At 41.9% G+C, this 27276-nt stretch overlaps 1 protein-coding gene across 2 annotated transcripts; it reads right to left on the reverse strand.

The window, feature by feature from the left end:
• Window positions 1–5157: 5157 nt before the first annotated feature.
• cnstb (consortin, connexin sorting protein b) lies at window positions 5158–25792 on the reverse strand. 2 transcript variants are annotated; one of them, XM_021324347.2, is made up of 11 exons: window positions 25474–25792; window positions 18867–19374; window positions 18377–18486; window positions 15066–15096; window positions 13354–13440; window positions 13124–13241; window positions 11165–11186; window positions 10993–11065; window positions 9537–9805; window positions 7740–7884; window positions 5158–7671 (listed from the first exon to the last, which is right to left on the reverse strand). In XM_021324347.2, the coding sequence occupies exons 2-11, from the start codon at window positions 18952–18954 to the stop codon at window positions 7463–7465; spliced, it is 1152 nt and encodes a 383-aa protein (XP_021180022.2). In that variant the 5' UTR covers window positions 18955–19374; window positions 25474–25792; the 3' UTR covers window positions 5158–7462. The 2 variants fall into 2 exon arrangements, with proteins under 2 accessions (XP_021180022.2, XP_012733537.2); XM_012878083.3 differs by having other exon boundaries at window positions 10993–11062; window positions 25474–25791.
• Window positions 25793–27276: the final 1484 nt, after the last annotated feature.

Here is a 27276-nt window from a genome sequence, read left to right on the forward strand (position 1 = left end):
ATATTTCATTAATCTAACTTTGCATATTTTTGGACTATGGAGTACCCAGAGATAACCAAAAATGCACAAGGAGAATATGCAAAATCTTCAGAGAAAAGGGCAACGCAGCAGTGCCTACCATTGTGTCTCCCCTACTTGAGTCACCACAAAAGTTCACATCATTTGTCGCAGGACTGCTTACAGGACTTGCATTTTGGGTTGTAAATAAAATATAAAATGAGAGAAGTTGGACGTGTTTACAATTTTGGTCTGATTTCTTTCTCTCAATAATTAAAAACTGTGGAACATGTCTCAAGAGGATCCTCCCTTCAGAATCCTCCAGACCATGCCTATTTATAAAATGCAGAGAAGACAGAAGTCATTGATTTTGGGCCCAAATATTTAAGGGTAGAGTTCAGTGCTAAACTAGACTTGATGGACCTGAAGACTACCGTGCATACAGTCAACCTTGTTGTTGTTTTGGACCTAAATTTTACCCTCTGTCATTAAATTGGCTTACTGTCATCTTTTTCTGCCAAAATAAAACAGAACAACTGATGCATGCTTTTCACTTTAAAAAGGTTAGATTATTGTAATGGTGTCTTTACCCTTCATTTTCATTCAATACTTTAAAGGGGGAGTGGTGGCCTGGTGGTTGGAGCAGGGCTTGTGCGTCTGGGAAGGCTGCAAGTTCCCTGGTTTGAATGCCAAGGACTGCCATTTAGGCTCCCTGAACAAGACACCTAGCCCCTGAATGCAGCACAGTGTCAGCCCACTGCTCCTTCAGGGATGGGTTGAATCCAGAACGCTGCTGCCCGCGTCCTCACCAAGACTAAGAAAGTAGAGAACATAACCCCAGTTCTAAAGTCCTTACACTCGCTCCCTGTACCTCAGAGAATAGACTTTAAAATACTTCTGTTAGTCTATAAATCCCTGAATGGCTTAGCACCTAAATACATCACAGACTTGTTATCAGTGTATCAACCCTCCAGACCACTAAGGTCTTCTGGCTCCAGCCTGCTCTGTATACCTAGAACCAGAACTAAACATGGAGAAGCAGCATTTAGTTCCTATGCTCCACTTATCTGGAACAAACTTCCAGAAAACTGTAAAAGTGTTGAAAGCCTGAGTTCCTTTAAATCAAGACTAAAAACACATTTGTTTAGGACTGCCTTCGACTGTTCTAGTTGAACTGTTTTACTGAAACATCATTAGTTCAACTTTGTAGTCCAACTGTTTTTAATATTTGCTTTTAGTTTCTATTTTCCCATGTTTTATTTTGTTTCTAGAATTTATTCCAACTTGCTTTTATTCTGGTTTATTTTCCTATATTTTAATCATGTAAAGTACTTTGCATTGTCTTTGTACTGAAATGTGCTATACAGATACATTTACCTTGCCTTGCCTTGCATTGCCTTGCTGAAGAATGCAAAAAGTTGCAGTGACAAATAAGGATAATCATCGTTACTACCATACTTACGGAGCTTTGCTTTAGCTAAATTTAAAGTTTTGGTTGTTTTCTGTTTGTCTTTCCATTAATGCCAAATAAAACAATTTGGACTTGGTTTACCTTGCCGCACAAACCTGGGCATTGAATAAACACACAAACATCTTACCGTAAACCAGGGGCATCCAACTCCAGAACTCGAGAGCTACTATCCTTCAACTTTTGGGTGAATCCCTGATCTGGCACACATGAATTTCCTCTCCAGGAGTCATTCTTCTATGCAACATCCCGGTAGTGACTCATTACTTTGATACAGGTATGCTGGGGAAGGGATGCATATAAAAGTTGCAGGATACTAGCGATGAAGGACTGGACTTGGACACTAAGACATCAGCCCTACGTGTGGTGTTACGGATTGTCAACCCAGCTGCTTTAGTCTTCTCAGTGCTTCATGGATGTTTTTGCAGAATAAGCTCAAAAAGAGACAAGAGAAGTTTGAAACAGCCATAGTTACGGCACACAGATAAGAATAAAAGATAAGATTAAAAATCTTATTAAAAGGATTAAAAATATGAAATCTCATGAGACTAAGACAAAAGCAACACGACTATAAACATTTAAATTAAAATAGAACCTATGTTTGTATTTGTGAGGTCATGGAAGAAGTATTTTTCTGTCAGTATTTGAATAAAAACATTTAAGTTTTCAACTTGGCAGCTAATCTGCAGGTCAAAGGGTGTGAATACTTTTAGAATACTGTACTTGTCTCCTTACTGAAAAGCACGAAAGGCCTGAATACAGAGAGGATCCGTGTCTTCCTAGTCTTTACATCTCATCCACTGATCGCCTTCTAAATCTGTCTCCTCATCCCTGGCAGACGCCACGTTCCAATAAAATCTCAATACTCAGAACACGAGTCGCTCTGCCACACAGTAAGAGTTGGCATATCAAGGCTCGCTTTCAGACACTCTGTAACTTTGCGTGTTGCTGGCTTTAAGCACACTTTAAGCTACTTGGGGGTCATCATGACTTGTTTTGGAAAAAAGCAAAGAGCTCTCCAAACCTTGCTGGTCAGAAATTTACAGAGATTAAATCAACATTTAATCACCGCAGTCCGTCACATTTATTGCACTGCTTTTGCTCAAACTCGTATTTTGGATAGGACTACTAAAATATTCAGTATTTGGATTCAAACGATTGGTAAGTGGGCCACGTTCAAAGACAGATACATCAACTGCATAGAGAAAGGCTTTCACTGAGCGTGGGTTCCCTTTTTCTGCCAAAATGTGCTACATTCGGATGAAAATACTGAAACTGATGCCCCACGTGTTTTGGCCAGACAGTAATTCCTTAGTAATAGCTTCACCTCGTCCTGACTTTGGCTCCCATCATGGCTGCCGGCTCGTGGCCAAACCTCCTCCCTCTAAAGATGCAGGGATCTTATCTGTCAGCCAACAGACCTCCTGCAGTTTTCGGAGCTTGTTCAACTGTGTTTCGTTTGCAGGAAACAAATGTCCTCCAAAACGTCTCCAGATTTCTCCCCCTAAACCCCAGAAGCCCAACTAGGAGACAGAATGTCCCCATGGATACGCTCCATCATCATTAGCGAGCGCGTGCTGAGCCTTGTCTCAAAACTTAAATCCATTGCTAAATTATATGGGAGCAGTAACTTTGTAGAGGGTTCGGCTGGTTACTTCTTAGTTAATAAAAGAATGTTTTCAGACCTTATCGAGCTGTCGCCCTGGGCCGATTGACAGAACACCTGGACCCAGTGGGCGAGCCGTTAGCCGAAGCAACGGAAAGGATTATAAAACTCCTTTAAAAGGTAAAACCAAACAGGAATGTGGCAAATGCAGACTGTTTGTCCCCAGTCAGCTCAGTCCAACATTTGGAGCAGGTTCAGTGCATTTTATAATGAAAGGGGAACCATGTAGGCAGAACAAAGAAGACAACGAAGTGTCAGGACAGATATCATAAAGCATTACGTCTGAAAATAGAAAAGGTTCAAGGAGAGAATGAAAAAGGCAAAGATGCAGAAACGGTACTCAGTGGTTGTGAGAAATCGGCTCTAAACCAGCTGAACAGATCTAAACTTGGTACCAGTAGGCTGGGGAGGGGTGGCCATGGATGCTAAATGGTGAAGCAATCAGTGCAGAGCTCAGTCCATCTGTAAATTTAAGGTGGAAAATGAAAAGAACTGGAGCTGGATAAGCCTCCGACCATGGACAGAGGCATATCTGATGGACAGGGTTGTGTCCATCAGATATGCCTCTGCACATTTGAGCTGTCAGAAAAGCCAGAGGAGCTGCAGAAGAAAGAACTTCCTGTGATGTTGTTTGGTTCGCTGCTTTTAAAAACGTCATAAATGTTTCCTCTGCTTGATCCAAGACACGGCATCCCTTAATTAGAACACTGTCACTCAAAATGTTGTGGCTGTTCGGTGTCCCGAGGGGCCACACATTGTGATCCACACTAATCAGAACAAGAGCCACTTTTCACCAAAAAAAAAATTGTTTTTTTTTTAAGATGGGAAGTAGCTCGATGGTTCTAATTTTTAGGCATAAGAAGAAGAATTTTAAATTCTGTTCAGGATGTAACAAGAAAACAGTAAAGAGAAGGTAAAATTACAATATCTCCATTTAATTTGTATTTTGGTTCTGAAGACCTTTGGCTGCACCTTTTAGACTTTCTGTTTAATAAAGATCTACAGTATTTCATTTCAGAGGAAACCAGTGCATAGCCTAGGTTCAATATGTCAGCCAGTGACTGTATTTCATTAGTATTAACGTGTCATCCACTGGTGTATTTCTTTTTTTTTTCTTTTACTCTAACAAATGAAAACAGACAGCTGGGTAATGAAGTATGGATTTCAACTGCAGGATTTCAGAAAATCTGTTCTGTATGCAAGTGGGGGAATGACATCACAAGGGGCACATGAGTGGAGCTGGCATAAGTTAACACCATGGCAGATAAGCACCTTATGACAGATGTCAACATATATCCTATAATATATGTATAGGTCATAAATATATATATATAGTTCATTTAAAATAGAACCTATGTTGGTTAATTTAGTCAATCTCAACATGTAGTTGAAATTGACTAAATGAACATGAAGGGGAATCAAACCCTGATCATTACTCTATACAACATTTGTTAAATTTCCCACTGTGGCGATTTCCCTAAGCAGCATCTAGCTTTCTATTTTTGCCTCAGTGGACTTTTTTATGGTCCTGTCGAGCTGCATTAACTGATTTCTGCTGGTGTTTGACCTTGATTAGAGGCAAAAATCCTTCATGGCCTACATTAAGAATCTGACCAAACAAACAAAAGTTTATTTAGCTGCCTGAAGCTCCTCTGAATAATCCATGGAGTGCAGTGCCCCCATGTGGCCAGCCCTATGAATTACACCAAGGTAAAGTTCTGGCTTCTGTGAAGTGTGTGGAGAACATGCATATACTGTACACGTTAGACTAAGACACACATCCTTGTTTTAAATACTTACTGAGGAACTTGCTTTGTCTTCCATTGAATTCCATTACTTTCCAACCCTTTTAATGGCCCGAAACCTAATTAACATCTTAGTCCTAAACCCACCCTAACCACAAAGAACTGAGGACCTTTTTTCATTGGTCCTCAGTTTGGTGGTAAAATATATAAAGGATGTTCTCACCCATTTGCAAGTACAAGTACACAGACACACAAACTAATAAACACATTTTATTTCAACATTTTACAATGAAAGTGATGCACTGTGGAAAATCAAAACAAACCTTATAAAAACATTGAGAGGTAAACGATTGTGGTGCACATACTGTATTAATGGACATAATCAAACTTTCTACTAGTTCATACAAATCTGAGTTTTGGAAGCGAGAGAAATTTTCAGAAAAACGATTCTGTTGAAGTAACGTGAAGGTGGAATATATTTCAGTCAAAGTGCCGCACGGTGGTTAAAACCATGTTGACCATCAAGTTATTCTGACTAGCAAATGCCATCTTTTCCCATTTAACACCATTGATCCTCTATGTGCAAACTGATCACTCCTGATGCACATCTAGCCGTTTAGTGTTGTAGATTGAGACATAACCATGAAACCAAAACACACTAAGTATGCGAAAGAAGCTAAAACTGGACTACCCTGGAGGAAAACCTGTTAGAGGCTGCAAGACTTCAATGGGCTCACCTTGCAGTAGGACAACAACCCTTAAACATACAGAAAGAGCTACAATGGAATGGTTTAGATCAAAGAACATTCATGTGTTAGAATGGCCTAGTCAAAGTCCAGGCCTAAATGCTATTGATAATCTTTGGTAAGACTTGAAAACCAATGTTGCAGTTGCTTTCCATGCCACCTTACTTAGACGAGCTATTTTGCAAAGAAGAATGGGCAAAAATGTCATTCTGTAGAAGTGCAACGCTGAAAGAGAAACACCCCAATACATCTGGACTGCAGCGAAAGGTGGTTCTACAAAGAATGCACAACTTTAGGTCGATCTATCACATAAACACCAGCGAAATGCACTGATGTTTGTGGCTGTAATATGACACAATCTGAAAAGGTTTAAGGGGATGACTCATTTTGTAAGGTCTGTATAATGTTTCCATACCAATAGCAAAACAAGATTATTTTAGGAGGAATGTCAGAACTACGTATCTGTAAGGAGGAAAGGATGCAAGTAAGAGCAGCTGCTGTCAGCGATGACGCAAAAGAACAAAATCGACATCTTTCCCTCTTCTTCTCCTCCAGGAGAGTCAAACCTGATCTGACGAGAGGTAGGTTGAAGCTGAAATCTATATAAAAGAAATGATCCTGATTGGTGAAATAACCCTTTAAAAAATCACCAGAAATGTGATTTGGCTGTTCCTCGAGGCAAGCTTTTCCAACATCTAAATCTAATGGTCACACGTGAATCAACTTTTACAAATGTGTGTGGGGAGAGACGGGAAACGTCGACGTCTTCTGTTTTAATCTGAACATAACGGAGACTGTCCGTCCCTCCTGTGTGGCGGCCCAGTTACAGAATATTTACATCACTGGTGGTTCTAAATGTTTTCCTTCGTCCGTGTTGACAGGTTGAGCACCTGTTCAGTTCCAGTGCCTTGCAAAAGTTACCCATAGAACTTTTCTCCACTTTGTCACAAAACGAACACAACCTCTCAGCGTATTTTATTTGCATAAACTTGTACTGGTACGTCGCTGTGAAGGGGAAGGAAAACGGTGCACAGCTTTAAAACAAATAAAAATCTGAAAACTGTGGTGTGCATTTGCACTAGTCTGCCTTTCACCATGTCGTAAGAGGTAAGACGTCCTGTTGTAGTTTACCCCAAGCCACGCAGGGGGACAAAGCGAACATGTAGGGGGGAAAAACATGTTCTGACCAAATGAAATTAAAATTAAACTTATTGGCTTACATGCAAAACACTATGAGTGGAAAAAAACGAACACAAAAACATGGTGCAGGCAGTATCATGCTGAGGGGATGCTTGTCTTCAGAGCTGATGGATCAATATGTGAAGACAACCTGTTAGAGGCGTCAAAAGACTGGGGTTGAGCTTCAAATTCCCACAGGAAAAAGACAGAAACCTACCCCCATAGCTACGATGAAGTGGTTTAGATTAGTGCAGATGTTAGAATGCCCCAGTCAAAGTCTGGACCTAAAGCCCAATGACCATTTGTAGAAAGACTTCAACAATTTTAACGTCTAGATGGGCTAAACTGGACTTCCCGCTTTGTATTCGCCAGAATCTTTTAACTCGTGTTTCTTTCACATTCTGTCACATAAATTCCCATTAAAATTCACTCAAGTTAGTGGCTGTAATATGATCAAAATCCAGAAAGGTTCACAGTTGTGAATGCTTTTGCGAGGCACTGTTTGTGCAGGTCTGGTAAACAGTGAGATGCACTTGTTCAGACTCTCTGACGGAAGCAGCAAAAAGGTCATGGCTGGTGCTGGGGAGCCCGTCAAGCGTCCTGTTACCCAGTTACCCAAGTCTGTTGCGTCACAGCCAACGCGTCTGAAACCCAGCCGGGCCTAAGTCCCCAGGGGCAGCCACTGTCCGAGGCCTTCCAGGAAGCCCCGCACGTTGGAGACGTAGAAGTCGACGTTCTGAGTGAAGTCGGTGCAGATGTTGGAGTAAGTGTCCACCAGAGTGCAGTAGAGCGCGGTCCCGCCTATGCTGATCACCACAGTGGCCAGGCACAGCAGCAGCAGGATAAGACAGGAATCCCCTCCAACCTCATCTACAAGGAAAACAACTGTTAGAGACGACGGGAGCTGAGACCGAGCCTTTGGGTTTGTTGCACTGCACCTTGGTCTATGCCGTCCTCTGGCTCGCTGAAGCGAACTTTGCGTTTGCCGCTCTGCTTATCGGCACCGTCGCTCGGGGGAGGAAGCCCGTCAAGGGAGGCTCGCCTCCTCTTCAGAATGGAGACCAGACCATCTGGGGAGGAGCTCTAAAGGACACAGTGTGAACGTTTACTTGTCTTCATTTGTATTCTCAAACTGGGTGTTGCAGTCAATATAGGTCAGGTAGCAAAGATCACAACTAAAGCTTTAAATTAGGCCTGTTACGGTAAAAGGCCTTTTATCCCAAGACGTCCTAAATAGCGCAAACCATCCGCTCCACAGATGTATACCCACCGCTGAAACGGGGCCATCTGTCAGGCTTTCAGCCTCCATGTGCTGCAATAATGTCTGTGCCGGTTAATCCGTAACTCCAGCGTGTCAGCTGCAGAGAGTGATCAGGCTCAGTCGACAGGTGTTTTATAAGGGTGTGATATGTGACCTTTGGAAGACGTCCTGAACCGCAGCAGCTTGGACTGAGACGAACGCAGCCCGAAGCCAAGAGCCAAACCTGAAGGGAAGCTTATCATACACACCATAAATCCATCTTCTTAATAACCGGCCCAAGTCTGACCGGAGCCCTCCCTTCATGGGAGCTTTTATTATCTGACCAAGGTGTGGTGTTTGGAAGAGGAGAAGCCAAGGCCCAGCTAAATGTTAGAAATGATAGATAAATCCAGGCTCTGCCGATCCTTAAAGAGACATTACAGGGTTACCCAAAGTGGCGGGAGAACGTTGTAAGGATGGGTCGCCACACGGTATTAATCAGGACATAATAAAGTCATCTTTGCCGGGTCCTAGGACGATTTTAGTCCTAGGACTACAATTTCTATCTGCTGGACCATTTGGAGGTCAGGTCTAACATCCAGTAATCAGTACGTACCACGACTGCAAATACTTTGTGCTGTTCTGTTCTTAGCTATAGGCTAAGCGTGTGGAAAAAAGATAACTTGTTTTTTTCACAAGACAGGTGTGTTCTTTGCCTGTCTTGTCCAAAATTTGTTATCTTGTAATGATATTTTTTTCATTTTTACTTATTTTATTCTTTAAAATACCTTACTTTATATTTTTGTCTCTCTAGTTAAATCATTTTAGCGAATTAAATCCGATGCTGGGACCAAACAGGTACTCAGTACTTGAGTAGGCTTTTAAGAAAACTTTTCCACTCTTACTCGAGGATTTATCTTAGACGACTTTTTTTTACTTCCACTCGAGTAAAAACACAGTGAAGTCTTGCTTGAAGTACAATTTCTGGCTATTCTGCCCAGCCCAGGTCACATGTTGTTGGCGTAGCTCTGACTTCAGCTCAGAGCAGAACCACTCCCCTCAGCTCAGCGTCTGAGCCAGCGTTGGCTCAGGCGCCGCCGCTGTCATCTAGCGTGTTGCGCAGCGAGAGGTCACAGCAGCGATCTCAGCCGGACGGGCTCAGGCTGAGGATGAGCTCACCAGTACCGGGGAAATCACTCGTGGGAGTGTGCAGGGCAATAAAAGCGCAGTCCAAGATGGAGGACCGGTTGCAGTAAAATGCAGCAAACAGAAAAAGGACGAGATGCACAGCTATGCAGAAGCTGATCCACGGGAGGAAAGGAGAGACGAAAAAGACCATGGAAGGGTGGGAGTCAGTGGATGGTTACGTTCGGGACGTCTAGCTCAGATTTAGGTCAGCGTATTGTGCTTCCTCTTGATAAAACACATCTACAGTCCACACAGGAAGCTGCAGCATTACTCAGCAGGTGTAGCGGGTGACAGAAGGAGCTCTTACCCCCTCCGTGTTGGAGAGTTTGGCCAGGTCTTTGTCCGAGGCCTGCGCTACTCCTGCCGGCCACTCCACCTTCACCTCCTCTTCCTCCGGTGTGTCCTCACCGCGCACCGCTTGCTCCCCAGCGTCTACTTCCTGCCCTTCCTCGAACGCCTCTTCCCCCTCTTCCCGCCGCTCTTCCTCTTCCTCCATGGGTGGTGAGGAAAACTCGGACTGGGAGGTCACGCTCTTTTCTCCCTCTGCAGCGCCTTGTTCGGTCTCTGGCTTGTCGGCTAGAGAGGGAGAGAAGAGGGGGATCAACGTGAACATTTACAAAAAATGTTTAATAAAACCAGCATTATGCAATGAAATATAGCTAAAATGTACAAATAAGTATTTTTCCCCCCTCACTGTCTCAAACTAAATCAGACTAAATTGTTCCTATTTTAGAGACTGAGACCAAAGATCTAAGGACGAGAATTGTGGGTCTTAACAAGTCTGGTTCATCACTGGGGTACAGTTTCCAGGTACCTGAAGGTGCCACGATCATCTGTCCAAACAACTATAAGAACCATGGAAATGTTCAACCGTCTTTTGCCTGAGGACACCTTGTAAAGTACGGGAGTAGCAGCATCATGTCGCGTGGGTGTTTTGCTGTAGGAGGGACTGGTGCACTGACCAAAACAGATGACATCATGAAGAACCAACATTGTGCTGAAACATCGGTTAGGATGCTAAAGCTTGGAAACAAAAGGTTGGGTCTTCCAAATGGACAATGACCCTTAGCATGCTGGCATTTTGTTACAAAGCAGCTTAAGGGCGACAAAGTCAATATTTTGGAGCGGCCATCACAAAGGTTTGATATCGGTCCCACAGAAAATGTGCAAATGTATTCATATATTTTTGTTTTTAGGTCTTAATTAATCCGTTTTTGGTCAGGTTTTAAATGAGGACTCCAAGTGTGATCGACCTGGTTCTCATCTGCTCTGGAATGGGTTCAGATCCGGGTTACGATGTGTTGCTTTCTGGGATCTTTTACCCTACTTTGTGTCGTCAGACAACTAAATATTCACATAGAGTCTGGGTGGTCCGCATAGCTTCTCTTCTTAATTACTAAAATCATCATTTGAAAACTGGTTTTAAAATCTATTTAACGATCTGAACAATTTAAGCATGATTAAAAAAAAACTAAAAACAGAAGAAATCCGAGAGAGGACAGAGACTTTTTATTCACACTGTTTGTGAGCTGAACTGAATGATTTTCTAAGCACTAAGCATGACTCCAGCTTTCAACAACACACCCACCAGAACAATAGAATAATTTAAAAGCGACATCCACGTCTCCATTACTTTCTGCGCTGCCCAGGACTCTGACGTCTGGTTTAACTTTTGGTTCTTTTGGCTCTGCTCCTCGATGTTCTCACCCACTCGTCTAGCTATTGCAGTGTGGCTAATGTTGTGCCTGTCACCGTGTTCTTACCTTTATCGAGACAAGGCTGCGGAGTATCCGTGCTGCTCTGAGGGTCTTTGAGTGCTGCGTTCAGGTTTGTCTGCTTTAGAAACATGGGTTACAAATCCATCCCACAAGGACCAAAAAAAAAAAAAAAGAAAAAGCCCTAACTTCATCAACAAGGATGCTTTTCATGTCTGACCTGGTCCGGGTTGAGGGAGGGTCTGAGCGAAGCCAAAGATGAACAGAAACAGAGCAGAGAAACGAGAAATGTGGGACAAGGAGATAAGAGAGAGTTAGATTGGCCAGTCAGACTCAACAGCTTGTTATTGAACTCGTGAAATACCAAACAAGACTGCATCTGTTCCTGTGCTAGATCAAATCCACCTGCAGCAGACAACAGGAAAGCCCAGTGGAGCAGCAACAGCATTCAGAAGGCCGACCTACAGAGTCAGTCTGAGTCCAGCGGAAATGAACGGACTGCAGGCATATTTCTGCCCTGCCCACTGGAGCTCTCTGCAGGCCATGTGGCTCTTTGCTCAGGGAGTCACCTAGATGGAGGCGGCACAGGAGATGGTTTGGGGGGGAAAAGTGCTATGTGGTAGTTTAGGCACAGCTGGACCTGGACAATGGGGGCCATAAGCGGAATATGTTTTTTTAATATTTTAACTTTCAGATCAGCAGATCTTCACTGGGACTATTTGGATGAGTGAAAACATGAGATGCAATAAATCCAAAAATCTCACAGACATCATAAAAACAAGCTGTTTAAGTTTTTATTCAGAAGACCTAGTACCTTTTTTTTTTACTACCTTTGGGTACCTTTACATTTTTTTCCAAAGGCACTTATACACCCTAACCTCGTCAGGCCAGACAGGAGCAAGCAGAGCTTCAACATAATGCCAGTGGCGAGTCTGGAGGAGCTGCAGATATCCACTGCTCAGGTGAGACAAACTGCTGACAATTATTAGTTGTGCAGTCCACAGATTTGCATTCATGGATGCGAGGCGAGAAGCGCTGTCTTTGAAAGTAAACCCCTTTGCAGTTTTGCATAGGCCATGAAGGCGACATGGTAAATAGGTGGAAGAAGGTTGTTTGGTCAGACAGGACCATAATTTTTTTTTTTTTTTTTTGTGGCTCTAGTGGCTCGCTTTTTCCGAAAGTAGGCTGACAGGAAGGGGGGGTAGAAGAGGGGGAGAGACATTCGGCAAAGGGCCGCAGGTCGGATTTGAACCCAGGTTGACCGCGTCAAGGACTAAGGCCTCTGTATATGGGTCGCGCTACCCGCTGCGCCACATGCGCGCCCCGACAGGACCATAATTAAACTTTTTGGTTTCTAAATGATGCCATGAGTGCCAAAAAATGAAGACCTCCCCCGGGAACAATGGTCCCAATGTTAATACATTTGGTTGTTTCATCATGCTGTGGAAACGGGACAGTGAACGTAGTCAGAGTACTGAGAAGAACATACAGTAAGCAACCCTCTGTGTTGTCCACAGTCTACGCATTGTAACAAAATATTGCTGTATCCTACAGCTTGCTAACGATGCCGATGTTTGTATCTGATTTGAGACTCCTATGACTCTAGGTATTTCATAAAAAAGATTATACCATCTTGACTGCATTTGATGAGCTGTAGTAGAAAATCTAAAACACTTCGCTGCTCGCACTGGAACAGATTTATTCAATGAACAGAGACTCTTTGAAACACATTTTAGTATTTTTTTTAAAGCTTTAAAAAAAGAGAGCATTTTCTATGTTGTTTTTTTTTGGTTGTTTTTTTGCATAACCACCTGCATGACCACCTTAAAATTAGACAAGCATTAACAGAATGACTGAAACCTGGACTAAACTATTCTGCAGTCATACCAGACTCTGTGAAACACAGCACCAATTTCTATTTCCTATTTTTAACCATGAGTGCATTTTTTTATGCTTACAAAATCCTTGAGCACTTGCTCTTCAAGTGTTCCCTACGTGATATGGACACGTGGGGAACTAAGATAGCAGACGATAAAGAAGCATTGCTCCCAAAAAGTTTCCTGGTTGGCAGTAATCAGGATAAACTGGATGAATGCTGAAGGCATCTGAGGGACTTCCTTCAGATACTGTTTCTGTTACAGACAGACGGGCGGAGGGGAAAACTCCACATCACGTTTACCTGTGGTGTGTCCTGCAGATGTGGCTCAGCTTCTCAATATGTTTCTGACTGATGCTGATGCTGTCTGTGTCGGGAGGCGTCGGACTCTCAGTGCCCTTCTTCTCATTAAACTCACTCTCTGAAGACACAGGTGCAAATAATAAACAACTTAATACTTCTCTTTATGTCAATGTGATGTTTCACTCACGTGCTTTTTAAGCACAAACTACAGTTTGGGAAACAGCAGTTACCCCATTTCTCCTGCAGGGCTGCGAGGTTGGACAGCAGCCGTTCATGGTAGAGCTTCTCCAGCTGTAGAAACTGAATGGCCCACTGGTCTGACAGCATTGCCGGTTAAAGAAACATCTCTACTACATACGTACACGGGCACTAACGTTATCAGTGGAGACACTGACAATCAACTACACTCCGTCTTTATTTTCTGTAGGTTTATCTACACTGATATTAAAACTGGCCTATACACACATGATGATAAATGATTTTGATGCAACTCGTCAAATACATTCACCGATCCACTTAGCGGCCTTCAAAACTGCCTTTATTCTTCACATAAAAGCCATCCCTTTTGTTATTAATAGGTTTGGTTAAACAATATATAATTAATGATTACTACAGGGTATTTGTGTTGCTTGTAAATCACCTAATGTCATACATCATTAATCTGAAGCCTCCAGCCAACATAGACACCACAAATTGTGGCCCATTTGGCTTTCCATATACAGCTTGAGCCTGATCTTTATATACACTGCATTAAAAGACACCTATTCCTGATTGGTTCATGTTGACATTTTATCAATCTAAACTTTTCCTTTCCAACTGGCATTGGTAAAGTTATTTTCATTCGCTAAATAATAAGAGAGATGTGTTTAATGTATTTATTTATAAGCTAACATTACTCTTATCTTTACACATTACATCTATTCATACGTGTATAAATGTATACATAAAGGTATATATTATTGTTTATAGGAAAAAAGGGAAAGCTTTTGAGCTCCATTACATCTTTCCAATTGTGATGTAGAAAACACCAGATTGCAGCTGTTAGTTCATCATAAAAGCATGTGTTGTCCCACCCCTGTCACTTTGAAAAACCCTGTTCTGCTTTCAGTTTGCATTTTATTTTTCATGACAAGTGAAATGCAAATAAAAAGAGGAATGAGACTGAGAAGGCGTTTCATCAAACAGGTGTAATGGGGACTGTGGAATACACTGAAGAGACGCTTTGGTAAAAAAAAAAGTTCCTTTAGGTAAAATAGGCCCTTGATATTGTCTGATAAAGTACCTTCATGATCAGCAACTTTTATCCTGGTTTGTCCCCCGTCGGCCTGCACCGCATCTTCGACGTGTTGTCGTCTCCCTGTGATTCACGAATTCTCTCCACCTCTTGTCCTCCCCTCGCGCACAAACACATAAACACGACACCGTGTTGCGGCGAAAAACAGGCTGTTGCCACAGCAACGGCACAGAGAGCGCCAGGGAAAACTACAACTGCAATCCTCGGGGCATTGAGCCAAAAGTATGGGGAAACACCCAGCGCCTGCGAGGCAAGAGAGTAGATGAAAAATGAATAAGAATGAAAAATATATGGCTGAAAGAGACGGGAACAATGACAGGAGCAGTTCTGTTGGCCTACAGGTCCTCTGATGTCCTATATTTATGAATTCATTGTTCCTCACGTCAGGACGGGCCCTGAGATTATTAAAAACCAACAAGAACCAGCCAATCTGCTCCGCTCAGCGACCCTTACACAGAGTAAATCCCCCTTCAGCCAAATGAGATCGAAGCATTTTCATTCCACACAGTGGATGTCTCACTATCTCACATCAGCTCATGTGCCAGCGGGCTCGGTCACGATTCAGCTGAAAGAAAGACGGTGAACGACGGAAAATGTCACAGTGCGTTGTTCTGACATATGAGGTCACTGTGTGGTTTTAAAGGATACAGTCCTGCTTCAGTGAGTAGGTCTCCGCAACCTTAAATCAAAAAAAAAAAAAAAAGAGAGAAAGATCATTGTTCAGACACAAGTTACAGCATTATTACTCACGGTGGTATTACCCTGGTAGAGGAAATGTCAGACGACGGAATGCTAATCGGGCATGGAAGTGTAAGCTGACACCAAACAGTGATTTTGTTAGCCCTGTGTTAGGATTTTTTTTTTTATTCGCCTAATCCTTTTAAAGATGCCGATCAAATAGCTGCAAAGCAGAGCATGCGGGCAACCTGTGAGACACCGAGTCACATGAATCTGCTTATGGGGCGCATTAAAATCTCTCTCTAAGCTCTCCACCCCCTCCAAATACCTCTACCTTTATCCACATGACCAGCTCTCTACTCTAAAACACGCCGTGGTTGGCCTGAACCTTTTGCAACTTTTTAAAGGGATAATTAAATCTATCACTATTTTGACCCTAAATAATGCATGTTTCAGAGAGGAAAAACTGACTCAACGTTTTACAGAATTTAACATATTAACGGTTGTGTCCCTGGCTGCCTTTCAGGCCAAATCTGTGAAAGATGGGTTTTCTCATCAGCCTTGAAGAAACGCCACCCTCCACAAATCAAAACATAACATCATAACTGTTTGACGCTTACAAAAAGAGCGTTCAGCAGGTAAAATGTTAAGTATTTTGCTGCTGGAAGAGATTCAACGTATTACGTAATAGTCTGAAAAGACTATACAAAAAAAAAAAAAAAAACCTGAGTCAATTGTTCCTTAGTTTTGCAAAGCTGTTTGTGTCCCTCAAAACGTTTCATATTGTTGGTAGAACCACAATTATTAATGGATTTTATATCTGGATTGAAGGAGATGATTTAACACAAAGTCGCGCACAATGGTGAAAGGGAAGAAAGATGCACAAGTTTCAACTGTTTTTCGCGTACAAATCAGAAGAATGTAATCAGCCCCTTCAGTTGTTGTAAGTATAATCCATCACAGACAGTTCCCTACAGACGTCTCCTAACTACTGAATAAAGTCCATTTAATCCCAGCGTGAATCCAGCTGTTAGAGAACAACTAGGATCATCAGTCCTATGACCTATGATATCTCTGGAGGAGCGACAGAAATCTGCAGCTCAGGTGGCAGAATCTGTCAACACAACAATTACTAGCTGTGGACGTTATGAACGCACAGCAAAAAGAAACTGCTAAAGGCTCTAAGAAGTTTTTGGTTCAAGCCATGTAAGGGATACGGTTCACGTGTGGAAAAAGATACTCTGGTCAACGTGCAAGTGTTATTTTATGAGAGGAAAACTAACACTATACATCACCCTGAACCCCATCCTGACTGTGAAATGTGGGGCTGGCAGCATCATGCTGAGCAGATGCTTTTTTTCAACGGAAAGATGGTCAGGATTAATGTGGGGGGGGGGGGGGGGGGGGGGAGCTAAATGCAGGACAATCATAGAAGAAGACCTATTCAGGCAGAAAATGGCAGAGAGCATTTAAACAAATTAATTCAGATGGTGAAATATTCTGCAGAGGAAAAGGCGACAGTGTTGCATGACTGACCAAATATATAATACCGAGCAGTGAAGATTTTTATTTTTTCCACTTCTCACCGTGCTCCTGATTGTTAAAGCGACATGTCACAATGAACAGTTTCTGTTAAATGAGCCGTGGCTCCCTATCTCTCATTAATTAAAGGAAAACAGCTCCCATTCTGCCCTCTGATTGCAGCAGTTGGCAGCAACACAAAGTAAACTGCAAGCTCGTCACCAGCGGCGACAAATTACTCATTTTGTGAGCGTGGGGAGGAAATTGAGGTCTAGACTGTATTGCATGGGTACCATGAAACTGCTGGTTGTCTCCTGGGATTCTTCTCAGCAAACAGTAGAGCTGGACCAATATGTTTTATTAGAATATTTTTTTAACCTGTATTATGTTTGCTGGGGCAAGCGCTCAAAAGAGCTGAGGGTTTTAAGTCTGCATGCTTGCTGTGATAAAAAGTAGTTGTCTGTAGTTGTATGTGAATAAATTTTTTTAAATGCATCCCACTTTTCCTTGCAGAATTGTTTTCATTTAGCCACAATAGAGGGGTCTTCCAGCCTTTCTGAAGGTCAAGCCACAGCACTAAAGTCAAGACTTTGACAAGTTTACTCCAAAATACTCCTTTTCTAAGCCATTCAGAGTTGGACTTGCTTCTGCAGTCCTTACCCAAGAGAGTTTGAGCTAAAGATCACCTCCAGATGACTGAACTACCTCCTGGCTAAGAGCAGAATTCATGGGTCCGTCCAAGTCCCAAAGCAACAAATCCGTCCCTAACCATGATTCTACCACCACCATGTCTGGCTGCAGGTACGGTCTTTTAGAGACACACTGTTTCAGTTTTATGCCAGATGTATTGCAATGCACATCCTCCAATATATACTTCTTTTGTGCCACCAAAAAATTACAAATGTGCCAGGACAAATGTGAGATTATCTTTTATTTCTTTTCTGTTCGGCCATTGTTTTAGCCTTGGATTTCTCCCATTGTCGCCCAGTTCCTTTATTATTCTTAAGTCATGAACACTGAGTAAACTGGATAATAACTCACTGTGGTTGACTGGAGTCACGTGATGTTCTGCTTTCTGAGATCTTTTATGCTAGATTATGCTGTCAGACATGTTTTATTTAAAGGATTTCTTGATTATGTAGCTGTGAAATTGAACCAAAGAAAGCTATTCAGTTAACTTACAAATTAACAAAATTTTATATATGCAAGTTTCTTTTTTATTTTTTTTGCAAATTAAATTAAATCATCATTTAAAAACTCCTTTTCTAATTTTAATATCTGTCTGATATTACAATGGAAATATTTATGTAGCAAAAAAAAGCAAAAACACATCAATAGATCTTATAAATCTATAAGATAGCAAGAACCTTTCAATGCACGGCACATTTTCTCTACTTTTCTTCTCTTGTAACGACTCTCCTGGAAAAATACATTTTCAGAGACAGATTATAAACATTGCTTTCATGTTCAATAAGCTAATTTAATGCAAACCAACTCTGAGACGTGATGCATTCACCACAATAATAACTTGGAAAAAACACATCTTGTGCATGACTAACAGAGACCAACACACACACACACACACACACACACACACACACACACACACACACACACACAGACACAAAGCTTTTCTGTCAGGCTAAATAAAGCCACATTGTATTCCCTCTGGATTTGGAAGAATATGTTCCTCCCTGTTTTTTTTTTTGTTTTTGTTTTTTTCAAATGTTCAACCACGTGTGCACACACAGGACACGCACCTGGTGCAGGGAGTGCGGCAGGAGAGTGTAGTCCTCGTTTTCTCCAAGGGATTGCAGGGCCGCCAGCAGCTCTGGGCTGATCCTCTGAGCTTCGTCTGAGGAGACGCCGCCTAGGAACGGAAGACAAAACGCTCGGATGTAAACCCTTTCCGTTTTAAAAGCTGATCTATCAACATTACACTCACCTAAATAAACTCTCAGATTAGTGAAAACCACATGAAAAGTGGTCTAACCGTATTGCCAGTGATTACAATATCAGATCAAATGGATAAGTGAGCTGGCAGTACCAGCGCTCTGAGTCTTCATGGTCGCGGGGTGTGGCGCTCCCCTGGGCCTTGTTGCAATTTAGTATCTTGGTTTGCAGTGCAAACCCACGCTATACAGACCTGCCGTCTCCTGTGGCAAATCTGTCTCAGTATATAGTACAGAACGTTTCATTCCCTGAAGCACAGAAAATGACCCGGCGATTAGCATAAAGGCAGTATTTTACCTGTGGCACAGTTGATCAATGCTGCATCCTCTTTTTGAGTCATTTCCCCTTCAGGACCTCTCGGAGGAATGGAGTTTTTGTTCCCCATCCCGTGTGCCGCAGCCAGAGTTTCAAACTCCTAAGTTTCCTGAAGTTGATGACAGATCCTCCGGAGGGTCCGGGCAGGCCGTCTTCTTTTCAGCCCCCTCGGGGTAACATGAATTGTGCCGAGTTTATCGGCTCGCTTCCTCAGAGCAGAGATAAGGAAATTACTTCGGAGAGTTTACTCCGCTGCAAGGCCCCGGGAAAAGACTTAAGGGGGCGCTCCAGTGATCACTGTTGATGTAGTGTTTATATTAAATCCTGCACCGGCTCTCGTGGTTGGCCAGAAGAACAAAGGAAACTGAAATGCTCATAAAGGCAGGGCTGTGGACGAGGCTGTCGCCAACTCTGCCTGGATCTCTGCCCTCCTCTCCGCGTATACTTCACTCCTTAAGATCAGTCGCTTAAATCCCTCGCGCCAACCGAGCTGTCAAAACAAAGAGACACGTTTTAGAAGCAGAAGAACACACGTGGATTCAGAGTCAGAGCCCTCTGATCTAGAGAAAGAGAAAGAAGAGCCGTACGTATCGCTGGTGGACCGGCAGGCATGTCATCGACTTCATGGATTTTCTTTGTGTTTATACCATGAATGCCGACTGCAACACGGTTCAGCAGAGTGCCACATGCTGGAAAACTCTTTACGGTTCGCTGCGATGCAGAACAACTACCACTGAGCGTGTCACTGCACTGACAGCTCTACGTAGGCAGCTAATTATTTATAACCCCTTATTTAATCTAAAATTGACCGTTTGGAATAATAAATTAACTGTGTAGGCCTTAAAAGGAAAAACATCCAATCGTTGGACATATTACCCACTGGTTAATGCTTGACTTGAGGGGGAAAATAAAGAAACTGCAGTGCCGTGGTAGAATACAGAGTAGCACATGATTTTGAAGTAGTATAAAATGTGACAGTCAAAGAGCATTAATCTAAGAAGCAGCTAAGAGGTACATGGTAATTCTGGAGGAGCTGCAGGTCAGGTGAGAATCTGACAATAAGAAAACGATTAGTCATGTTCCCCACAAATCTATCCTCAATGGAGCCATAAGAGGAAGAAAGCCACACAAGACATCGCAGCGGACACAGTAAACCCAGGTGCTCCGATCCGATAAGACCAAATATTTATGTTTTTTTTTTAAAGCCGTGTGTCACTTTGCTTCCACAGTGATGCAGCACTTTGTGGAACACCCTATAAAGTACATTGAGGTTGTGAGATGAAAAAAAAACCTGAAAATGTTCAAGAACTTTGAATGTTTTTGCAAGGCATTGTGATTCTGTTGATTCGGTGACTAAATTTTTATGTTGAAATAAACAAGCTCTTGTACAAACTAATGAAAACTAAAACAATATAATTTAGCTTAGTGTACAGGACAGTAGGCATTCACATTTCACTGTGAACACCCTCCATCTGGTGAAGAAGGCCCAACAACGGCTCTTCTTTGGCAGGAAAGTGAAATCAGGGCATTCTAACCAGCTGCTCATAAACCTTTATAGAGCTACAATAGAAAGCATCTTGTGTCTCAGTGCGGTACGGGAGCCGCACTGCACAGGGGAGGAAGGACTTAGCACGGGTGGTGAGGTCAGCAGAGGTAACTGTGGAATGCCATCTTCAAGATCTGGACACGGTTTATGGTACAACAGTCCACAAAAGGGCCAGATGTATTGCCACAGATCCCCCCCACCCCCACCCCCCGGCCCCACCACCACCACCACCTGGGCAATGCACTTGAGCCACTTCCATCAGGTAAACGGTTCAGGGACATTAAATCAAAAACTAATAGACATAAAAACTGTTTCTTTCCCAAAGCCGTGAGGGCTATCACCCCCTGCTGAGAATCGATTTTTATATTTACACTGTCTCTCACATGCTAATGTCTATTTGCACACTTTTAGCTTCTTTGGGAGTGTTTGTTTGGACAGTCATGCAAATTACAAGATTAAAATTTTTGCTTGAGACTATTTGCACACTTTTTAACTTCTCCAGGAATGTTTGTCTAATACATTAATGTAATATATGCATTGCTCTGTAAGGGGACTGCTATCTGTCTTTTTTGACTGAAACTTTTCAATCTCATCAGATATTAAGGACTATCTGAATGCTGTTCAGCTTCTGAGGAGGTGTTGTCGGTACATTCAACTTAAACCTTATGGCTTGATTTGTGTCTATGTGAATTCTGAGCTGGTGTCTCACCAAAAATTCATTATGGTTACATAATGACAACAAAGACTCGTGACTCTTGATTCTCGATTCGTGAATGGCTGTGACCCTGCACATATGAAATTTTCTGCCTCATGTAACTTGCATTTTCAGCCTGAGCTTTGGGGGCATGAAATCCGTGCGATGCTCTGTGTGCACGCAGCCCGTCAGCTGTCATGGGAAAGTCCTGGATTCTGCAACACGGAACGCGACATAAAGTACAAACGCCAGCAGCAGGGTCTGACTCACAGGATTTGCAGCTTTAGAGATGAGAATGATGCAGGGGAGGCTTAAAGATAGAGGTCTATGTGAATCACATGACATTTCTGGGTTTTCTCTAGCAGACTCTTTGAAATGATTAAAGCAATGAGAAAGTATTGTTTTTAATTCAGGCTTTTTTTCACCAGGAGACAATAGCCTGAATAAAATCAATTATGCTCTCATCTCTAACGTAAGAGACACCCAAAGCACTATTTTTTAGGGATGTGTGTTAAATAACAACTCTGTAAACTTGAAGATTGATGTCTCTTTCAATAGTTTATGTTCAACAGGCTTTTGATCCTCTTTTCAGTGCTTTGTCTAATGGCAGACAAATATCTCATCTGTCTTTTGTAAAATCTCAATAAAGTTGACACTGTACAGACTCATGCTACAAGTGGTTGTCCTGTTTTTTCAGGCAATAGTCCAACATCTGTGTCAGTCCCATTGGTTTCCAGTGTAGCATCTGACACTTAGGATAAGGTCCCTTATAAAAGAGACTGAAACATTTTGGGATTTTAGCCTATTCAAGTGGTATCTGTGTTACACCATTCTGTTCGTATATAAACAGAATCCACAATCGTCTCTTAGTTATGATGTTCCACAGGCTTTTAAACTTGGCCTGGTTGTTTTCTTCCATTACATGCTTCCTTGGGTCTTCATATACAAAAGTATCATAGTCACATCATATAAGCTGTCAGATAAAGCCAAATAATAATAATCAGTTAATTATATTACGTTATTTATATTACAGGTTTTTTTTTTGAGAAATACTAATCTAGATCAGTGGTTCCCAATGTTGGGATTTAGTTGTTACTGTGATAAGGTCTCAAAAAGTCTGTGACAGGTCTAAAAATCCTCCTTGGAAATCAAATGAAATGACAAGAGGATAATAAAAAATTTAATTTATACCAAAATTTTATAAGAGATTAAAAAAATACATACAAGTAGACACAATATGTATGTATATAGTAGGTATTATAACTTTATGCATTATATTTAACATAGAAGAAGACTCAGCAGATGCTTTGAGTCACATATTCCTTATGTTGCAGGTTGGAAAAGGAAAAGTTTGGGTACTACTGATATTTATCACCTGTCATTTTCTACTTCAAAGTTAAGGTCCAACTGAGCTTCAAGGGAACACAGAATTCCAGTTAATTATAATTGTTTATGGGATTGTTTTAGGTCCTTTTCACACAAAAATATGACCTAGCAACATGCTCCAAAGAACTATAATAAATAAGATTAGAAAGAAAAATGTATGTGCATTTTAGACCCACACCTCCCACTTGGGTTACTCGTTACGCACTGTGGTCAAAGTTGCTATTTAACACTCAAAGTCCCAAAGTGCAGACTTTAGTCTGCACCTAGTTTGTATCGAGTATCCCCCCCAAAGGTGTTAACGGCTCTCCTCTGGTGGAATGAGCGCCATTTGCAAATCAAAAGGCAATTGTAAGAATGTAAAGGCAGTTTACCTGTGGCAAATGTAGGAAAGGCTCACCATGGGAATGTGGTAACTGCTAGATGGGACAAATGTATTTTACATTTTTCCACTTTATATTTAGTGCTTTATCCATATGTAGACTGCTTTTCTTTATCTGAAATAAAAAAAAACTTTCTGAAGTTATACCTTCTGTCTGTTGTTTTTCAAAATTGAGCTGTTTGGGGTGGTATTTGGCTCCAGTCCCCCCAACAGTACTTCACAACTCTCAGAACCCTTCCACCCCTTCAGTTTTGGTTTTAGTTCAAGCCTCTCTGTTGAGGAGTGTTTTACCTAAAAGCTGGGGTGGGGGGTGGGGGCACTACGGCTGTTCCTTGTGTGACATAAATGTTACTCCAATACTAAAGGCATACTGTTTGTCATTCTCTAAGATTAAATTTTGAATGACATAAAAAGGCGAGACAAGACAAAATACAATTATTCTTTCTTTCATATAGTGAGTTGGTGAATGGACAATAGAAATAGGCTCTGCCTTGCCTTGTTGGAAAAGCATGGTTATGACCTTTTCTCAGCTCAGGAACTAGGACCCGTATGATATCTGGTTGTTCAATAGGTTTGCCTAAATAAAAGATTTAGATATGACTTATCAATATATTCCTGCAAAAAAGGTCTGATGTTGCCGGGCCAGGTAATGAAAAGTGTTGGAACATGCTCCTGTTCTGAACCCAGTTTGTTTCAGCCTTTCTCCAGTCTCTTGTAGAAGGGCTGGTCTTATCACAGGTTATTTGCATTACAAGAGTCACAGTTAGCAAGGTAGAGTGAATACACAAACTTGAAGAGGGGAGGGGGGCTGGCAAGAGAAATGAAATTCCCTGGGTCTTCTAGTGTTAATGAAACTCCCCGCTGATGTCCAAGCTGATCTAAAGTTTATGTATAAATGAATGTTTGACTTAGTTCAACTTAAAATGTTTCCTCTTTTTTTTCCAACATGTTTTCATTTCTTTAGCAAAATATATTTTGTAATATATACCTGAGCAAAATTAATTTTGTTGTTATTTTTTAATATTAAGTGAATAAATGATAATAACTCACTTTTACTACTTATGAAATAACATGAAAAAATATGTAACGTGCATTACGAAACTGACACTTAAACTTTGAATACAAACAAAAGAACAAAAGAAAATCTCACGAGTCAGACTCCTCATCTGACTTGCAGTTTTGGCATAGCTTATGTAGATTGAATTGCCAGGAGCACATGCATCATATGAAATAATAATAATAATAATAATAAATAATAATAATAATATAAAATATTATGAAACATTGATTGATAGCTGTCTGACCCTGAGTTTCCACTGGTGTGAATGTTTTACAGTATCACCCCAAAGTACGGTAATTGACATTAAAGTCCTTCGCTGTACTTCTGTTCGACTTGTGACCTAGGGTCACCTGCCTGACTGCCCTCAGCATCACGTCAGGTGCTGCACGGCCATGCTCTGTTTTTCTTTTATAACTCCTGACCATCTTCTCACTTTGTCCTCTCTTTAAAATCGCTCTTTTTTTTCTGTAAAAATAATGTAAATTTTTTATTAGGATGTATTGATTTAAATCATTTTTGAAAATTATAATTTTGGGGTAAGTTGTTACACGTGTCAACTTACCCCTGAATGACTGTGACAAGTTGCCCCAAATGACCATGTTTGCTAACTATTGCTCTATCTTAACGTTAGGCTAAATCAGAACAATGACTGAGGTATGACTGGATGCCTTAATATCTACTTTAACAAGTCCATATGTATCAGTGCTAGAATTTTTATCTGAATGAAGGTTATTTAAAAAAATATAGAGTTAATATTTTTTACTTTGGGTAGTGGAAAATGGTCAATCGGTGCTCATCTCAACTTACAATATCTTGTCCTCTTCTCACTCAGTCGGTGAGACCTGACCATGCAAAGGAAGAAAACTAGTATTCCACTTTTTGGTTGCACCCTCTGATGGAGAAGATAATTGCCATGTGACAACTTACCCCGGTCTCCCCTACCTCTATGACAAAACTAGGATGCAAACTAGCAGGAAACATGTCTAGTGGTGCGTTCAGTGATAAATCTCATATTTATACTAAGCCACCACATTCTAGCTCTGCCACCCAGACTATCCCAGTAGCAGCCAAATGAAAACATCTCCAAATCACTTTGGGGGCCTCTGGGGGACTTCCTGACCCTGATCTGCCTCACCTTTCTGACACCTTATCCAAATGTCTCTTTTAGACATTTGGATAAGGTTTTAGAAGAACTAACGCGCGGGTGGCTGTCCGGGTGTGCACGTGCGTCACGTCTACAGCTCGCGCGCCCTCCACGTTTTTAAGCACTCCGTTTACAGCCGAGCCTCCCAGCCTGGGTCGGCTGTGCTCCAGGACATCAGGAGGACAGAGCACCTCCGCATCCCTCCGCCAGCATCGTTAAAGGAGGTTAGCCAGTTTAGCGCAGGTCCCTCTCTGCCATGACCTGCTGACGCTGCCGGAATAATCGGCGCTTCCTGAACAGATTCTCTGACAGTAACAGCTGATCTTCAGGACGGAGGACAGGGGGGCTGTGAGGAGGGATGGTGGGGTTGCTGCACTCACTGCGGGACGATGTTTCTCAGTTGGCCGTCTGTCCTAACATCAACGCCCTGGATCGGTGCCGCGTCGTTTCCCTCTCCGCTACCCCGCCGATCAGAACCGCTGAATGCGGTCAAACTTCCCTCCGTGTTCCCGCACTCTCGCAGCCTTCTCGTTAAAGCTTCTCTGCGGGGATTTGTTTTGGTTTTGTTTTGTTGCTGCTTCTTCTCACCGCTGACATAGCCTCAATAAATACATACTGTATCTCCAGCCCTACGCGCGTTGGTTATTTGCGCCCGATGCTGCCATCTCCTGGCAGATGTGGCCCGCTGGCTCCGGGTTGCGTCCGCTGGTTACGTAACGACAGATGAAGCGCTCAGACGGTGAATAGGTGGTGAAAACACAAACACCCAAGGCAGGGGGGGATCACAGCAGAAACGGCTAAATGCGTATTTTCTCCATTGCGTAACCAGAGCAGAGCGCATTTATGCTTATCAGCTAGATTGGTGCGTCCTTTTAATATGGCGTCTTTTTTTAAACTATTTTTAAATGCAGGTAGACTCCATCCGCTCAAAAAAAAAACGGGGGGGTTGGGTCAAGTAACCCAATCTGGGCCTGGGTTGATTAACAACAGTGGCGGTTTTTAATTGGTAGGTTCTTAACACTTAACATCAAAGTTGAGTAAGTTTATCTCACCAAAGCACAACAAATGTCTCAAATTAATTCAATCCAATCATATAGACAGATTATAAATCTATAATTTGATCCTAGTTAAACACTGCAGTTTATTATTCAAATTGGTTGAAAAGTTTTCCGTGTGTGGAAACCCAGCAGACTGAATCGAGTTACAGATTTTGCAGCAATATCTCTTTTAAGGCAGAAAAAAAGGAACACAATGTAGTGGAACGTATTTACAGATTTAGATGTTGAGTTGTTAATGCACTCTTGAAGTAATTTTGGTTCTCTACTGTTGTATGTTTCCTAGTTGTAGATGTTCTGAAACGGTTGAAATGGTTCTCTGTAGTTCTCTGTTTTATTCCCAGAGCCTTGGAAATGGTTTTTGTAACCCTTCCTGGACTAATAAATGTCGACTGTTTCTCATCTGCTCTTGAATTTCTTTGGATCGGGGTACAATGTGCTGCTGTTTGACATTTGTTAGCCTACATCGTGTTGTTGTATTTAAGTGGCCTCTTGGATCTGCAGATCCTGGCTCAGCATGGACGAGCTTAGTGAAACTAAATTTAGATTTTGTGGTTAGGAGCAGCCAATGTATGTTTAAACCACGGCCAGGTCAGTTTGGAGAGCCTTTTCCCCTCAATAATTGAAATTATTGTTGTTATTATTATTATTCATTTAATGTTTGTCTGATGGTCTGAATCAGTCAGAGGTGACAAAGCAAAAGCAGAAGTAATCTGTAATGGAGAAAACCGGTTACGTTCTGTTGTTGACCTGAAAAATACTTAACCCAGACTCCACGCTTTTCCCGACTAAGTTAATACAATGAAGTCAGGTTAGGTGACTTCTACGTGCAACTCCTCCACAGCTGCCAGCAAGGATAGCTGCTATCCCTTTTTTATTTCATTCTGGACATTACAAAGCAATAAGCAAGTGAAGCAGAAAGAGAAGAAGGGTATTGTTAAAGAAGAGGACATATTTGTGTGTTGTGTGCATTACTTTCCTGTCTTTTTTTTTTCTCCCTCTGCTGACTGTATAATTGGGCTGCTTCGGGGCTGAACTCTGCTTGCTCTCATTACCTCTTCACTACCTACAGAAGAGAAAAACCCAGTCTGACAGGGCTTCATCTACGTATTCCAGAGAGAAAATGCA

This window comes from Fundulus heteroclitus, chromosome 15, assembly GCF_011125445.2.
Source record: "Fundulus heteroclitus isolate FHET01 chromosome 15, MU-UCD_Fhet_4.1, whole genome shotgun sequence".
Taxonomy (NCBI): domain Eukaryota; kingdom Metazoa; phylum Chordata; class Actinopteri; order Cyprinodontiformes; family Fundulidae; genus Fundulus; species Fundulus heteroclitus.